This window comes from Xyrauchen texanus, chromosome 8 (assembly GCF_025860055.1).
Source record: "Xyrauchen texanus isolate HMW12.3.18 chromosome 8, RBS_HiC_50CHRs, whole genome shotgun sequence".
Classification (NCBI taxonomy): domain Eukaryota; kingdom Metazoa; phylum Chordata; class Actinopteri; order Cypriniformes; family Catostomidae; genus Xyrauchen; species Xyrauchen texanus.
Genome location: NC_068283.1, coordinates 26,075,978 through 26,094,962, shown reverse-complemented (window position 1 = coordinate 26,094,962; position 18,985 = coordinate 26,075,978). Strand labels below are relative to the sequence as shown.

The following is an 18,985-nucleotide window of genomic DNA, read 5'->3' as shown; positions in this document are numbered from 1 at the left end:
TCATCAACTAGCTTCACACTAAATACTTATATTGGCAGTTTAATAAAAACATCATAAAACCAGACGAGAAAGAGAGAGGTAGAGAGTGTGTTTAGCATGCACACTTTTGTCAGACGCGTGTGTCGTTAGAGAAATAGACAGGCATTGTCTCTGTGGCCTCTACTGTCACTGTCCTCTACTTCCATTAACCCTAGAGGCCAAAGTCACCACCAGAGAGCAACCACACACAGACACAGGACATGCTCATACAAATTAAAATGTGCAAGTACAAGTTAAACTTACTGAAAAACTGTTCATAATGTTTCTGTTCATTATTGTTTCCAATTGCATCAGCTATACTTTTCTGCTCATTTCCTTTCAAATATCTGTGATAATTCTGAGGCTCTTTTTTACACCCATTTCTCACCTTTATAGAACAAAAGTTGAATGTTCTTACCAACATTTTCTGCACCTTTACCAGGACTCACAGTCTCTCACCTCTCCAAATACCCTTCAAAAATAATTATACCCCTATATGCACACATTTCAAAACACCTAATATGTGTTTCTATATTAATATCTGTTAAATTATAGTTCATTAACTTTGTTAACTGTGAAGTATATTAGGACAAAGTTATATATGGAGACTGGATACCATACTACACTTGATATATTATATACTGATTTATGTACTTCAGAAATGTACAATATACTGAAATACTGCATTACTGTAAAGATATCAAAGATTAGCAAGTATATGAGGTCTTTTGTAATACAAAAACAATGGAAAAGGGATGATTAGGAAGAAGAGGAAGAGGGGAAAAGCTAGGCAAATATGTATGTCTATGGTGAAATTCACCTGTGGGAGTATGTCACCCCCAGCATTAAAAATGTAACACACACACACACGTTGGTGTGGCTATCCTTATGAGGACTCTCAATAGACAATGATTTTTATACAGTTTGGACTATAGATTCTATCCCCTAACCTTACACCTAAACCTCACAAAAAACATTTACATTTTCAATAAAATATAGTTTAAGAATTTTTTTTTAAGCTATTTGAATTATGGGGACACTAAAAAATGTCCTTGTAAACAACATTTTTAGCATAATACCCTTGTAATTACCAGTTTGTAACCTTTAAAAAAAAAAAGCCCTCGTAAACCACCCAAAACCACCCGCACACACACACACACACGGTGGTTTTATGATTGAATGTGCAAGCTTGCAGTAGATTTGTCAGCAGGATTGATTTTTCCACTGGTAGGACAACACACAGGTTCTCATGTGTGTCCATGGAGAGAAACGTCACCAATACAATCTCTGTCTTTCACTCTCTCTGTCATTTTCACTGTGTGAAAGAGCCCACCCAATCTTTGACCACTTCACATTCATAGCAAAAGTTTCAGGTCCATTGAAATGTGCCCACTCATTTTTTATTTTTTTTTTGACCAAGTGGGTTTTGAATGCAGCTTCCTAAAACAATCATTTGTATCTTTGATATTTAAACTGCACAATTATTGTAGGTCAAAAAGTGTTTGTTTAATGCGCATTGGCAGAAATCACCCAAAAATGGGAAAAACTCATAAATTTGGTCGGTACAATCACGTCGCAGATCTTTTGCTTTAAACCGAAAATTCGGTCAATATTTTCCCATTGTCATGCCGCTTCACACTCATATGACTTTTTATCATGGAAAACAAAATTATCTATATTACATGGTCAAGTTTTCAACCCAGGTCCCCTTGAACACTAAATGAAAATCATACCACCACACTTATATGAACTTCTAAATTGACATAAGTATTTTTGATGGTTGTGACTTGTAGTAGAGTACAATATCTAAACCGAGTCCACAAACAAGCAGAAACACACCAGTACACTGCAGGAAAAGTGTGCCACACACACACGCACACAGAGAGAGAGAGAGAGAGAGAGAGAGAGAGAGAGAGAGAGAGAGAGAGCGCATCCTAATAAGCACAACCAACTTGATCACAGCACTTTCTGTATAATAAATAAATAAATTGTCACACATTATACATACATTTCTGCATATACATGGTGAAATTATTTATTTTTCACATATCCCAGCTAAGCTGGAGTCAGAGTGCAGGGTCAGCCATGATACGGCGCCCCTGGAGCAGATAGGTTTAACTCTTTCTCCGCCAGCGTTTTTAAAAAAAGTTGCCAGCCACCGCCAGGTTTTTTGACGATTTTCGCTAAACTTTAATGGCCCGCAGAATATTTTCTTCCATGAATATATGAAGATGCTATATCTCAAAATAAAGATCTGAGCCTCTGCTTTTAGGCAAAAAAACGATTTTATTTTATCTTCATTTGTTCTTTTTTTATTGCCACTTGAACAGAGGTAGGTTTTGTCAAAAAAACATGCGCGCGGGTCTTCCTTACCGTATACCACCTAAACCACGGATACCCGGAAAATTCCGTGTTTGGCGGGGAAGCATTTTTTCATAAAACCCGGAAAATTCCGTGTTTGGCGGGGAAGGAGTTAAGGGCCTTGCTCAAGGACCACACAGTGGTGTCTTGGTGGTGTTGGGGCTTGAACCCCCGACCTTCTCGTCAGTAACCCAGAGCCTTAACCGCTGAGCCACCACTGCCCTGTGGCAGTATATATACTGTAGGTCACTAACTGCTAGTGTGGAGGTGTTACAAAATAATAAATTATGTAGATTATGTCATCACTCTTCATACTTCTTATAGGCCATTAAATACCGGGGAAAGATTTTCTGTGATGTAATTTAGTTCATTAAGACAGAGTTAGTCTTTCAATCTTTCTCTTTGTTAACAATGTTTATATCTTTATAGTGCTTGCAAGGAGAGCACTATATTAAAGTTCATCTTCTTTTTATTCTTCTATTCTTATCCACAATTTTCTGCAATTAAATCAGCTCAAACCTACAGACTTTTGGTATGCTAGCAATTTTAGTTTTTTTGTAAACCCTTTTTAATTTTTTTGCATACATTTTTAAGAAATGTTAAGACCTCATGAAATCACTTATTTCCAATTGAATTATTTTCTATTGAATATTTCCTTTTGAAACAGCACATTGGGGCAGGACATGATGAAGGGCTCAGCCAATAGCCCTAATGTCCCTGCATACTTCATACAAAATCAAAGAACGAAGAGGTGTGATATCATTTAGAACAAAATCTGGCCAAAACGAAGGTGTTTTTGAGTTAGTTTCAATGGTAATTACAGCTTGCCAGCACAAACTTTCAGGAAATCTTCTTACTGGCTGCTAAACACCTAACTGACATTGGTCCATGTCATCGGCGGGTGTGACCTGGAGCTCCACCTACTTTGAGGCCGACAGCTAATTCCCATTCAGTCAGTTAAGATCATTCAACATGAACACACCGGCGCAGTTATTAGCAAGCTGGTGCAAATGTACCTACATCTGTTTGATCGTTCCCGTAGAGACATTTTCCAAGAACATGTCATGCAATGTTTATGTTTAATGAGTCTACAAATGGCGTAAGTAAATCAGCATTCTTGTTTACATGACGTTTCAGAACGTCGCTTTTTACTAAAACCCTGGAATAAACCATTTTCTTAAGTCCATGTAAAAGTGGTCATTGAATCATTGAAATATCTAGTTATGTTTGACATGCCGCTTTAAATTCATTCATATTTCGCTTGTCTGCATACTGATAAACATGATGTCCATATATTTGGATAATGGGACCGCGTTCCCTCAAAAGCTGAAAAAACACGTTAGTTATTTTGAATATTTTTCAACATTAACACATCTGTGGGTCAATTCGCTTAATTTTACTGTGAATTTTGTGATTACTGTACAACACGTTTCTATTCATTAAATTTGGTAAATGCATTCAAATATATTTACTATACATTTTCACATTGAGAATAAATGCATTCATGCAAAAGCTGACAAATGTTGCTTTCAGAGGCTTATTATGGAGTTAGGATGAAAATAATGTGCATTTCAAACTGTTCTGAGACCAGTGCAGACAGACAGCACACTGGAGGTTAAGTCATTGGCAGACACGTAACATGATAATCAGTACATAGATTCAGAATTGTATAATGCAAAATGTTATTTTAACATGGTTGGCAGTGATTTGATGATGCTGGTAATTACTTTGAATACGAACTGTTTATTCAGCTTTAAAGAAAATCAACTGTAATGTCTATAACATCTCAAAAACAGATTGGAAACACTCCTGGAAACATAATAAACAATTTGATGGAAAAAATCTGACTTTATATAGCTTGGTATTATTTAAAATTTCACAACTTTGTCCCTCTGTCCACATATGTGGATATAAAAGTTTCGGAAAACCATTTGCTTCTAGAATATGTTTATTTATTTTGCTTGTTTATTAGGTGCTAAAACAAATGGGAAATGAAAAATGCACACAGCAGTCACGCTCAGGTCTCAGGAGGTTAATCTCTTGTTACCTTGCAAGCACCAATATCTCCTGTAAATATACTCTTAATTGATATTTTTACCTTATTGAGTTCACATTATAGAAGATGGCAATACCTTTAGGTCCCACTAAGGAAGATAAGGAACAATTTCTTGAAACTGTCTGGATGCATTTGCATGAAAATGTAAGTAAAATACCTTGGTGAGCTGTCAAACACTTTTTATATTACCTGTGTGACTTGAGTGACCTTTTCTGAGACGTTCTGTGTGCGATCTTTAATCTTGCTGGGTGCAATGATCTCGATCTCAGTGGGGGAGGGGGGTCTGAGTCGATCTGAGCCAAATGCTAACATCACCTGCGGGATCCGGCCAATGGCACAGTGTCGCATCAAATCAGAATCTGAGGTGGAGTTAAGATTACTGGGCTTCAGATCTGAAAAAAAAAAAAAGAAAAATATCACACCCTCTGGTCAGCCCTTACATCATCTATTGAACCCAAGAAACCATACCAATTTGTTTTTTTTAGCATGGTAGTCTTAAAGGGATAGTTCATTCATAAATGAAAATTATGTCATCTTTTACTCACACTCATGTTGTTTCAAGTGGTTTTGTTTGGTGTATTTTATTAATTCTATACAAGTATTATTCTCAGTGAAATTTGACTAAGACTGAACATTTGACTGAGAATTTTCATTTGTGGGTGAACTATCCCTTTAAGTGGCTTAGAAGAGCAGGAAACATTACAGAGTTAGATCAAAATAATGACCGTTTAATGGACAGTTTACATTACATCATGTGACATGCACTATCACTCTGCCTATGCTAATTACAGTGCCGGCAATGTCACTGTTTGTGTGCATAATACAATAATGATGACATAAAAATGTATTTATAGCACACACACACACACACACACACACACACACACACACACACGCACACACACGCACACACACGCACATGCATGCATGCATAATGGTGAGCAAATCAGGGGTGGCTGTGGGTAATCACAGTAACACAAAAGCATTGATTAGGACGGCAGCTACAGAAAAAGGCCTGTCAGGCTGCCACATGTGCCCATCTCACTGGGGAACCAACGAGACTCACTCTGGACATCCGGTGACTGCATTTTAACATGTACAAGTGGACTGCTTTGATGTGATTATACCACTGAGCATTGTGCTGCTTTTGGAGCCGTTCCACAAGCTCCATTGGAAAACGATGCTAGCTACTTTGTATTAAATGGTACTGCTGTTTTAATAGAGTTGGTTTTTGATCAAAATTATTATGTATTCAAGGATAAATTCATATAAATTCAGGATGAGATTTCTGCAACTCAAGAGAAGACACATGTGAGAGTACTTAAACAAAACAGTCCATTTGTCCTCCAGTAAATCTCACTGCTGTTTTGAAGAAACAAGTGATATATGAATTCATTTATTTATAATGTATTTTTTTCTTTCCTACTGGCAAGTTTACTCATTCAATCACCCACCAAACTGCACACACAAGACTTTGAAATATCATAGTTACACGATACATCTATGCTGCCTTCAAAAATCGACCAGATAGGCATCTTAGTAGACAGGATGTTATGCAAACATTGGATTGGGACTTGCCTAGATGTCTTCCTGCCTTTGAATACTGTCTGATTATGTAGCAATTACACTTTTTCAGAAAGTCTATGTTTCTGTCAGTATGTCATTCAAACTAGAATCTAGATAATTATACACTTAAACTCACTCTAATTTTCATTCATACTTATGACCAGAGACAAAAACACTCATTGTTGTTCGTACCACTCCACTGGTTCCTCATGCCATCGATGTCGTGCAGTGAGGAGGCTCGGCGCAGACTGCCTACACTCTCTCTGGAGTGGCTGTATGTGAGGGGGGGTCCGCAGGGCTCTAGCTGGTCTGAGGGCCGTGAGAGTGAGCCGGAGAAGCCACACGTGGAGGGGTTATGTTGAATTAGGGCCTGGGTCTCTGACTTCAAGCAGCTCTCCTGGGAAGACATCTGCAAGTCTTTCAAGGCCACCTCCTCACTAGAGGGCTGCAGTACACAAATAGGGGAGCTGTAGGTTAGGTGTGTGGGGGAGAATATGAACGTGGATGTGTATAGCATGAGCATGTACCAGTAGGTAGTCCACCACCACTCCCTCAAAGTGGTCCTTAGGGAGGGAGGGCTGCCGTTTCACACGGAGAGAGGGCATTCGCAGCCTCATCTTACGTCTTTGACCTGATACAGAGACAAATAAATCTCTTTTAATTTTAGAAATCTAATTGCTGTTTAGGAGAAACAACTTAGATATTAAAAAGATCTCATATTAGATTTTTCCTTTCCTATGGGATATACTATAAGTTAAACTATTATTATTATTATTATTATCATTAATAATAATTAAACATTCATATATTTACATCTCAGTGTTTAATATAATTATTTTATTATAATTAATCATTAAACATTTATAATAATATTAACAATTAATAGTATTATTATTAATAAATGAAATGTAAATATCTTAATACATCATAGTGTTTAATATAATTAATACATTATTATTTAACCATTAATATTAATAACAAATAATAACAATAATAACACTATGATATATTCAGAAATTTAAATTACATTTATTATTATTATTATTGTTATTAATAATAAAGGTATCGTAAATATCTGAATGTCTCAAAGTGTTTAATATAATAATTAGACAGACAGAAATGATTGCCCAAGCATATATACACACTTCAGCAGTGGTGAATTCTCAGGGACAGCAAAGCCTTCTCTGCTGGCCTAACATAACTAATAAATAAATTTTTTTCATCCTTTCAATCTCAATCACCTTTTTGCTTATGTATTTTTAATCGCTTTCCACTCTTAATTAAACTACAAACAAATAGAGAAACATTTTAAGTTCATCCAGTCAGAATTTATTCCTTGATGCTTACAAGCAAAGTGTGACAACCGTTTCACAAATCACATGCCCAAAGCCCGAAGCCGCGTGTGAGTTTGAGCTCCACCCCCTCAGGCCTTCAGAATTTCTACAAAATCCCTCAACATTGCAAATGAATGAGCAACTAAAGTCAGGTTGTCAGATTCATCAGCCAATCAGATTTATTTATTTGTTCTTGGTGGGTGTGATCTTTAGGAAATGTCCCGGTCAAGGTCTTCTAGCTGGCCTTGAGTGACGCAATCAAGCTTTAAGTGATGTACGTAATTCAAAAGCGAGAAGCGAAAGATCAAGCTGTCTGAGGAGTCGACGGTCATCACTGCCGCTATTGCAATTGAGAAAGAGATCCTTATGGATTTAAAAACACGAGATGTTCTGCATGACGGTGTGATTGCTTAATTTATTACTGATTTTCACTTCAAGTAAATTGGTAAGTGCTTTTTACATTGTTATACCAACATCAGGAGTTTTCCAAGTGTAAATTAGGCTGCTTGAGCATTCAGTGTCAGTTTTGAAAAGTAGTGCTGCGTTCCATTCAACTCGGAAAGTTGGATTTTACAACTTCTTAGGAAAACTGCAATGAAATGCATCTTGAAGTCAGAATTACAACTTGTAGGCTTGTGCAGAAATTCTCAACTCCGATTTCGCTGAGATGCAGGTGCATGATGTCACACAAACATGTGGACACTCAGGGAGATGTACAAATTAAGTGATAAACAATGAATTTATTTAATAGTTAGTTCTCCCAAAAATGAATATTATCCCATAATTTACTCGTCCTCAAGCTATCCTAGGTGTATATGACTTTCTTTTTTCAGCCAAACACAATCAGAGTTATATTAAAAAATATCCTGGCTCTACCAAGCTTTATAATGGGAGTGAATGGTACCTTAGATTTTGAAGCCCAAAAAAGCACATCCATCAAAAAAGTAATCCGTATGGCTCCAGGGGGGTAAATAAAGGCATTCTGAAGTGAAGTGATGTGTTTTTGTAAGAAAATTATCCATATTTATAACTTTATAAACTATAATCACTGGCTTCCTCTATCCTCTGCATTCGTCATTTCTCACTAGAGCTTACACTACGCCTACGTCATACACCGGAACTCGACTCTTTTGAAGAAAGTCATATACACCTAGGATGGCTTGAAGGTGAGTAAATTATGGGATAATTTTCCTTTTTGGTTGAACTAACCCTTTAAATAATATAGAAAAATGAGTTTGTTTCCACATTACATGATATTAAAGCTTATTTAACAAACGCCTGCAGAAACAGGCGTATAAAACATTATAATCTCTTTTGATAATCATAAACCTCAAGCACAAATGCTAGCGCTGCAGCATTGTTTATCAGTTGGGTTGCTAGGAGACATCTCTAATGAGAGTCAAACACCTGTTAAGCTAAAGGGAGCATTGCAGTTCCGAATATCGGGGAATGGAAGGCATTTATGGTCGAAGATATCAAGTATGAATATCCCACATCCAACTTGAATGGAACACAGCATAACAGCATATCCTGACTAAACGAAATGTATTGCAAGCAACATTTACACTCACCTAAAGGATTATTAGGAACACCATACTAATACTGTGTTTGACCCCCTTTCGCCTTCAGAACTGCCTTAATTCTACGTGGCATTGATTCAACAAGGTGCTGAAAGCATTCTTTAGAAATGTTGGCCCATATTGATAGGATAGCATCTTGCAGTTGATGGAGATTTGTGGGATGCACATCCAGGGCACGAAGCTCCCGTTCCACCACATCCCAAAGATGCTCTATTGGGTTGAGATCTGGTGACTGTGGGGGCCATTTTAGTACAGTGAACTCATTGTCATGTTCAAGAAACCAATTTGAAATGATTCGAGCTTTGTGACATGGTGCATTATCCTGCTGGAAGTAGCCATCAGAGGATGGGTACATGGTGGCCATAAAGGGATGGACATGGTCAGAAACAATGCTCAGGTAGGCCGTGGCATTTAAACGATGCCCAATTGGCACTAAGGGGCCTAAAGTGTGCCAAGAAAACATCCCCCACACCATTACACCACCACCACCAGCCTGCACAGTGGTAACAAGGCATGATGGATCCATGTTCTCATTCTGTTTACACCAAATTCTTACTCTACCATCTGAATGTCTCAACAGAAATCGAGGCTCATCAGACCAGGCAACATTTTTCCAGTCTTCTACTGTCCAATTTTGGTGAGCTCTTGCAAATTGTAGCCTCTTTTTCCTATTTGTAGTGGAGATGAGTGGTACCCGGTGGGGTCTTCTGCTGTTGTAGCCCATCCGCCTCAAGGTTGTGCGTGTTGTGCCTTCACAAATGCTTTGCTGCATACCTCGGTTGTAACGAGTGGTTATTTCAGGCAAAGTTGCTCTTCTATCAGCTTGAATCAGTCGGCCCATTCTCCTCTGACCTCTAGCATCAACAAGGCATTTTCGCCCACAGGACTGCCGCATACTGGATGTTTTTCCCTTTTCACACTATTCTTTGTAAACCCTAGAAATGGTTGTGCGTGAAAATCCCAGTAACTGAGCAGATTGTGAAATACTCAGACCGGCCCGTCTGGCACCAACAACCATGCCATGCTCAAAATTGCTTAAATCACCTTTCTTTCCCATTCTGACATTCAGTTTGGAGTTCAGGAGATTGTCTTGACCAGGACCACAACCCTAAATGCATTGAAGCAACTGCCATGTGATTGGTTGATTAGATAATTGCATTAATGAGAAATTGAACAGGTGTTCCTAATAATCCTTTAGGTGAGTGTATATCGCAAATATTATTAGATCGAATTTTCCAGGTATTATAGACCTCCTTGGTAGATTCATATGAAAAATTATGAATTGTGACATTCATTTCACAAAACAGTCATGCTGCAGTTTATTTATCTGCATTAAGTGTCTTTTCAAGTTCTGGCTTTCGTGTGTGGATGCATTTTTTAAATGTCAACTGTTATTACTAGTTAGCTGCAATGTATGATAATGTCTGATGCCCAAAGGCATGAATCCCACTGAAGGCCTAGACATTAAATGCATGGCCCGCCACTGCACATCACATATGCATACACACAATCGCCAACAAATCTGACACCACATTTATTAAAAACTGCCATAGGCTTCACCTCTACACCAACCATCACACCAAACACAGCAGTGTGTGTTTAACTTATATGGCTGTATTACAGAAAGGGCTAGAATGTCATTCAAACACAGAGATGGGGGAAACACACACCTGCCTGTAGCCAGCTGTTTGTCATTCGCTGTTTGATGCCACCTTTCTTCATGGAGGGATCTAAGAGCTCCTGGAAGTTTAAGATGAACATGATAACGACTCCCTCCTCGTTCTTTACAGGAACAACATCAACCAAACAAGGTCTACATGTCCCTAAATGACAGACAGAGTGAGAGAGAAAGAGAGAATGAGGATGAGAGCAGTGGGAGGGATGTCAGCAAACAGAAACATATAACATTTAACCATATCAAATACAAAATATTTTAAGTTAGGTAATTATACAGCTCTCTGGAATACTTGATTTTGATTGGTCGTTGCAGCATTCCATGGCCAAATATTCTTGTATAATGACCTCTAAACTGTATATTGCTGTCCCAACAAATATCTACTGTGTGCTAGTTCTATGTTTCTCATAGCACTTCACACTCTCTCTCTTCTCACAAAATACAACCATTTAAACTGAAATCAATGTTTTATGTCAATGTTTTCACTTACTTGGTAAGTAGCCATGTAATGTTGGATAATGTACAGTCAGCTGGTCATTATCACAAAATAAACCCCTTCAGGATGATACAAGGTCCTGCTCACTCTGCCATGGTTTATACTGCGATAATGACCAGCAGATAGTACATTATCCCTTCCTTAGTTTTCCTGAGAAACTGTTATAAATACTTGTGTGACAGCTCCAAGTAGTCCAAACACACTCACACTAATGCAAACACACTAGAAGACACCCACACACAGGTGGTGCTGTTTGGGGGGTCTGAGTTCCATGATTATGAGGAAACACATAAAATACTCTAGTTGCAAGCTCCAAGATAAACACAGATGCATCAAGAGCATTTAGGTCACCTAAATTTTGGCTACGAGACCCTAAAAGATCTTCTTATGACATACTGCTCTTGCGTTTCTGAAGAAATCAAAGGACTTTGAGTTGTACTTTTCACCCTTTATCTGTCACTCGAGAAATGTCAGACACTCACCTCAATCCGGGTGGTGGAGGACAAGTCTCAGTTGCCTTTGCTTCTGAGACAGTCAATCCGTGCATCTTATCACGTGGCTCACTGTGCATGACACCGTGGAGACTCCCAGCATGTGGAGGCTCATGCTGCTCTACGTGATCCACGCACAATTTACCACACGCCCCATTGAGGATGAGAATCCCTAATTGTGACCACGAGGAGGTTACCCTAATCCTTTAATGTGATGAAGTTCAAATGACTCAAACAACAAGACGGTTTCCTGCTTAATGACAATGAGGTTGGTGATTTGATTAGCATATGGGTCAGAAACTGAAGTTTAAATCGGCTAAGACCAGCAAACCATCTTGGGCTGGTTGACTATTCATCAGCTACAAAACTATGGTCTACTGGTTGAGAAAACGGTTAAAGAGTTACCTCAGAAAAAAATACCAACAGACAGACAATAAAATAGATAAATGAGAGCAAAAATGAGTCGATTCAAACCAAATTATTGAGGATGCAAAGCAGGAATGAGAAGGGAGGAGAGTAGGAGGACAGAAAAAAACAGAGAAAGAACATCATGATTAAAGTCAGCCAGACCCCCCTCAGCTCTTTACTAAAGCAGGCCATCAACCACTCTAAATATAGACCCTGCCCTGACACACACACACACACACATGCACAAAGGTGCTGTTCAGTCTCTAACTCAACTGTGACACAGATCTAGAAGCTGTATCCACTCAAAACATGTTCTAGATAAACAAACAGAGCAATGCCGGCATGTATGAGTTTGTGCATGTCTGTCCATGTGTGCATCTCAGTGCTTTAGTTCATTGATAGTCTAGAGTCTGAGTCTGAGTCTCTAGAGTCCTGTTGTCATGGTAATGTTATCAGTGTACTGCTTCCCGGCCAAAGGAACACCTGTCCACTTTCTAGCTGAGCCACACACACACACACACACACACACACGCACACGCACACGCACACGCACACGCACAAAAACACAGGTTTAACATTGTGCAGAGTGCCAGGTACACCCTTCATCTGTTCCTGTCTGCAGAGACTATAGACAGGAAGGGATGGAGCGGCTTTGTTGGATAGACACTTTCGTCTTTCTGTGCAGCCTCAGCTGGTCTCTGTATTAAGCCAATTCATCAAAGTGTTACTTTCCCATGTGTATCTCTCTGTGTGTGTTATAAAACAAAAGAGCAATACAAATTTCTGATGATTTATTTTGCATAGTATGTCACTGGCATGACATACTTAAGAATGAACAACTAGAGTAATGCTGCAAGAAATACAGTGGCCCCAAAATCCAGACTTATACCCAAAATGTGTGAATGCCTTTGCATTTTTTCTTTCTTTTTTTTTTTTTGTTGCCTTATTTAATAAAATATAAAACCAAGTGGCATTTATTTAAAGAAATATAGCACAAGCATATTTTCAAAGCAAAACATTTTACAACAAGAACCAGTTAATGTGATGGACTAGACCTGTGAGGCACTTGTGCGAGCTTGAGGGCAACTGACTTCATATATCCAATAAAAAATCCCCTTGAGAACAGCTGACTTGGCTCAGAAAAGAGAAGTACGTTCTGAGAAAAAGCTCAACATCTTTTGTTTGCAGGTGTCATATTTTGAATCGAATGCATTGGTATTCAGTCACTTTTGTGTGCAACAAGTGTGTTTTAAGTGTCTAAATACTTTTTGGGGCCACTGCATTTAACCATAACTTTGGATATGCAAAAAATTACAGAAACATGTGTAGGTTACAGAAAGAATCTTACAATAAAAAAGTAAATAAATACAGTAAATAATATATATATATATATTTTTTAAACTTGACAGCTGGGCAAAAATCTAGGTGGGTTCCTTTAGGATTAGTAAAACCTAGGGTCTTGTCACAATTCCAGTATATTGATGCAAATACAACAGCACAAATATGCTAATATGCTAATGTGATATTGAACACACACCTTTAGCCTATTTAACATTTCATTGTAAATAATAAATACATATTTCCTTCATGTATTTTTCCCCCAAATCCTGTGTTTTTTATTTCATTTTTTCAGAATTTCAGAATGTTTTTAATATAATTTCATCATCAAAATTGTGTCTAAATTAATTCAAAAAAATATCAAATCAACAAACCACTGAATTTTTTCCTAATTTTTATTCAGTACAGCAGCACTCTTGCTTATGATATATTGCTTAATTTTTATTATAATTGTTTATTAATACATTTTATTAATATTATTATTAATATTACTACAGTGAATAAAACACAATATACATTTGCAATATACTGTATTTCTGTCACAATTTCTTTCAGGTATCTAGCTTTTATTTTTAATTTATATTTAGTATTTATATTTTTCAAGTTTTTATTTTGACATAAGCTTTTATTTTTATTTGTGTTTTTGATATAAGCTTTACACCTATAAGCAGTTCGCTACATGGCCCAGTGTGATCAATAAAGCGCAAATGCTGTGATTTCAGTTTAACGAAATATGTTATCTACATGTGTATCATGCTTCATAGTTCTGCCATCTCATACAACGTACACAGCATGCATGATTCTCAATGTTTGTGGATTTTCCAGTGTATGAGCAGTCGGTTTCGCACATTCGTTTAAAGAACGCAGCTCATACAGACTGAGATTGAAGCCTTTCACGTTTAATAATCACACTAGGACATATCACAATTTTATATTTGATTAAGTATGCATCATTTTTTTCCCCAAATATGTCATATTTGGGTGTGAGCATTTGGAAGCAGTCATGAGTCAGAAAAGACAGCACACTGTTATGGAATTGACTCTGTACTACCAGTAATGCAGAAACACTGGTCTTGTGACTTTTTTTATTTTAGTATAGACTTGGTACCAAAGTACCGGTACTTTTGGCATGCCTAGCTTAAACCACAAAAGAGCAAAGTTTAAGGCAATGACTTGTAATTAAATGTTTTTGAAAGGTTTCCTTACATTCATTCAGTCATTTTGTCTATACAGTATATCTTCTCATTATGCCATTGCTTCCCTCTATCACCATGTTTATGCTTAAACATTTTATGATCTTACCCTGATAACGGAAAGCCATTTAAGGCAGTCATACCTTCCTTAGAGTAGTACAGGATCTCCACCTTGCGCTCCTCTGATCCGAGAAGGGCCTGTGCCAGCTGTGCCAGTGCGCTCTTCATAGTTCCCGGCCCCACCAGGAACTGACAGGTGCAGGGCTGCTGCATGATCTCTGCTCGTGAGAAACCAAACATCTGACAGAAGCCCTCATTGCAGTAGATAATCCCGCAGTTCTTCATCTGAGCGTTGGCTATCAGGAATTTACGATCTGGTTGGTATGAAGATCACGAAAGAGCGGAATAAAAAGAGAGATTAGATCAATACACATTAGCATGCCACATGAGAACAGACATTTCAATATGTTTGGTATTTACATTACATGTTTAATTCTCCCTCTTGTTGTTTCTAATGACTTTCACAACACAAAAGAAGGGTTTTAGCCGAATATCCGAACAGCTCATTTGCATACAATGAAAGTGAATGGGGACTGAGGCTGTTAAGCTCCAAAAATGACACACACACACACAAAAAAATCTAATTTGCCAAGATTAATGTCAATGATGAGACACATGAGAACCACTGGTGTCAGTGATGTCAATCCTGGCAAGACATGTACAGTTGAGCCCCATAAATGCAAACACAAATGAGATTTGTAAGCTGTGGTCAATGTGAAGATTTTCATCAAATAACAAAATTTCTGTCTGTTCCTAATGCAAAGCTATCGTATACGTCTTAAGAAAACTTAGTGCACTTAGGAATATAACTGTGGAGCGGAGGAGGGCGGGGCCAGGCTAGAGCAATGCACGCCCGGTACCTAATCAGCCTGATGGGGCGCGCAAGGGATAAAGGTGGCCGGTGATGACCGTTCGAGAGAGAGAGAGAGAATTCCGGGCAGCTGTCCGACATCTGTGTGTGTTTGTGTCTTTTTGGTTCAGTTTATAATTAAAATATTATTTATATTGTCTAGCCGGTTCTCGCCTCCTCCTTTCCCTTTAACCCCCTTACAATAACATACAAGTCTTTACATATAGTATAATTAAGCAATATCACACGAGCAAGAGTGCGATATGGCCCTACATCAGCACTGCTGTGATAGGACAAACTGAGTACAGTCAAAAAAACGCATTTGTGCATGGAACAACTTTATTACGCGATGGATCAGAATCTGCCGTTGCTGGTTCAAACCAAATGATGAGTCCAATCATTTGTTAGTAATTAAAAAATGTCACTTCAGAAATATTATCAAGGCTTGTGCTGTTTCGAACAAGTTATTGGATAAACAATGATGGATGTGTGTGTGTGTGTGTGTGTGTGATAGATAGATAGAGAGAAAGAGAGAGAGAGAGAGAGACGGAGCATGTGCGATCATCTGTTGCAACACCCAAGCAGAGATGCTGTCAGCTTTTGCTGAAGTTGTTTGTTTAAAGCCGTTTAAAACTATTTCCTAGCTTTAGTAATGTAGCGTAGTAAGCGATCACAAAGAGCTGTTGTATGTAAACTGCTGACAAGGACTCAATTCACGCCACCTAACTGGCTCATATTACACACAAAAATTATCTTTTGCCAACACCTGCTGGCTAACATATATAATGTCAACAAAAAAAAATACAAACAGTAGCGCTTAACAGACCAGCACTGCTCTTACACTTTAGTTTAGAACGGCACCAACACAAGCAGAGTGATACACACAGTGAAGTGTCGGAGTGATGATGGTGTCAGACCATCAGACCAATCAGATTCGAGGACTAGAACTAACTGTTGTATATTATACCGATAACACATATAATTTTCAGTATTTTTGACAGTTGATGTGATCATGTCAAACAGTAAATCTGCTAACAGCTGTGCTATTTTTGGAGCAAGTGCTTTGAACAGAAGGCACATGTTTCCTCACTCTTTATGGCAACTAGTTATGGGTTTTTACCAGCGCCTTTAAGGAGTCAAGCTGCCTACTTTTATAACTGAATCTCAATGCTATTTTTTCATCTGTGAAAGCTAATTGTGTTTGGTGACAGCAACTTTAAAGCCCAACAGCATCAAACTCATTATCGCCTTTTTACTTCAGGAACAGAACACAACACACTAAGATGGTTGCCTAGCAGCAAAATGACTCTTAGCCTTAACTGATAGGGAGTAAAGGGAGAAGCTGCATGCCCTCGTTCACACATCTACACAAACTTGCACACATGTGCATGCATGTGTACTTAAAAAAAAAAGAAAGAGGACCAACAGCAAAAGCAGTTCACACATTACTGATGTATGCAGATTGGCGGAGAAGAAATTAATACTTGAATATACATTTTCTCAGAAACAGCAATATCTAAGGCAACATTGACAGAGCAGGCTAAAGTTTTCAATAACTTAAATGCAATGTTTCATCTGTAAATCTTAAAGGTATTTTTTTTATGCTGTGTAGCTACAAAGGTTAAAGGTCAAAGGCTGTATCTGGCCTTTCAAAAACAGCATCTTAAATAAAGGACAAAGACATGATAATGATCATAATTAAAAGGTCTGATGTAATGGTGACTTTGCCTTGATTAATGGCCTAATGACCGAGCAGGCAGAGGGCAGGTTTTAGATTTAAAACAGAGTTAAGGTCTGGGTTTGATTGATTGGATTGAGTGTATAGAGTCAATGTTAGGATTAGGGCAAAAACAACATAACATTTTATTTTCCTTTCAGCTCAAATAAAATGTAATTATGCACACATGCAAGCTGACTGCAGTGGTCCCACCTGTAACCTTTGTAAATGTGGAAGGTGAGACACTGGAAAAGTGTGAATAATTAATGGTAGATGAATATTGATTTACTGATTTTTCAGGCAAATTTCATTCTGTTTATATGAGTGTGAAGCATTTGTCCAGCATGTAAAAATAGACAACTTGAACGAATGAGAAAAACAGGTGCACAGCATACAAAAACACAAAGAAGAAATGGAGGGACAGATGGTCGTTAGCAAATTTGCACGCTGAATATTTACAATTGACAGATGAGTTTTTACCCAGTGCTGATCAAATCTGTCAGATTCACTGATTGGCGCGCACTTCATATAAACTACTAAAATGTATTGGCATTATTCGTATTCTTCAAACCAAAGTTTTTGTAACTCACTTTGTCCGTCGAATTTCCTGATGATGGTGTCCAGATAGGTGTTTTGGAGAGCGACATGTCCCCGACGCACAGGCATTTTCTCGCGTGAACAATATCCAAGACAAATATGTCACAACCCCTCTTATTTTCTTTTTCTTTCAAGGACTACAGGAAAAGTAAAAGAAAGATATGCCCGAACGGAAAAACATAGTGTATGAAAAAGTGCTTATAGCCCCAGCATTGAACAAAAAGGGCATGGGAATGTTGATGGATCCTAAATGTGAGAAGTCGTGGAGTTGCAGCGCGGATTGGTTGCTTGTAGGATTTGAATGAAAGTGAAGCAGGTGACTCGCCGTTTCGCGACTCCACCAGAAATTCCGCGTTGTTAGATAAAAGATAGCTGATAACCCACGTAAGTGTTCTCTGAAACCACGCGAAACATCTTCTAAAACCAAGACTGTGGAACACCGCGAGGCTACCGAACTGATTCCGGATACTTAAGAGGTAACGACTAGCTTTGCTCAGTGTGAAATAGGCTCCTGGATTCACAGGGGAGCAGCAGACATAGCCGCCACTTTTGACAGAAGACAGTGTCTGCTCTCTCTCTCTCTCTCTCTCTCTCTCTCTCTCTCTCTCTCTCTCTCCTAGTGGGATCCAGTCATAACACAAAATTCCAATTACCAATAGCACCTTTCACCATTAAGTGGATCACTACAGTTATTTTGCATTAATGTAATGCACATTTACATGACAAATGTATCTGTTAAATCACTCTTAAAGGCATAGTTGACCCAACAATGAAAATTCGTTCATCATTTTCTCACCCTCATGCCATCTAAAATGTGTGTGACTTTCTTTCTTCTGTAGAACTCAAAGATTTCTAGATGAATATCTCAGCTCTGTTGGTCCATTCAACACAAGTGAATAATGACCAGAACTTTTAAGCTCCAGAAAGCACATAAAGGCAGCATACAAGTAATGTTTCCTACTCCGGTGGTTAATTCCATGTCTTCCGAAGTGTGGGGACAATATGCACAAAGTGAAAGTGGAGATATATTGTTTAAAAAAAAAGGACTTAAATATTGATCTGAGGATAATTGATTACTTTTATACTGCCTTTATGTGCTTTTTGGAGCTTCAAAGCTCTGGTCACTATTTACCTGCATTGTATGGTCCTACAGTGACTGGATGTAATTACGGTGAGTAAATAATGAGAGAATTTTCATTTTTTGGCAAACTATTCTTTTAAAGCCAGCTTGAGAACATGATGATA

At 38.1% G+C, this 18,985-nt stretch overlaps 1 protein-coding gene across 4 annotated transcripts in view; it reads right to left on the bottom strand.

Annotated features, from left to right (window-relative positions):
* Nucleotides 1–18,270, bottom strand: part of kcnh6a (potassium voltage-gated channel, subfamily H (eag-related), member 6a) — a 53,361-nt gene extending 35,091 nt beyond the window's left edge. For 3 of the 4 annotated variants that reach the window (XM_052131843.1, XM_052131845.1, XM_052131846.1), the window contains exons 1-7: nt 17,734–18,270; nt 14,660–14,890; nt 10,586–10,738; nt 6,529–6,632; nt 6,194–6,446; nt 4,625–4,827; nt 4,512–4,523 (exon numbers count right to left, since the gene is read on the bottom strand). In XM_052131843.1, coding sequence (XP_051987803.1) covers nt 4,512–4,523; nt 4,625–4,827; nt 6,194–6,446; nt 6,529–6,632; nt 10,586–10,738; nt 14,660–14,890; nt 17,734–17,809 — 1,032 coding nt within the window. In that variant the 5' untranslated portion in view covers nt 17,810–18,270. The remainder of the gene's footprint in view (nt 1–4,511; nt 4,524–4,624; nt 4,828–6,193; nt 6,447–6,528; nt 6,633–10,585; nt 10,739–14,659; nt 14,891–17,733) is intronic. The other variant, XM_052131844.1, reaches the window with a different exon arrangement.
* Between the last annotated feature and the right edge of the window lie 715 nt (nt 18,271–18,985).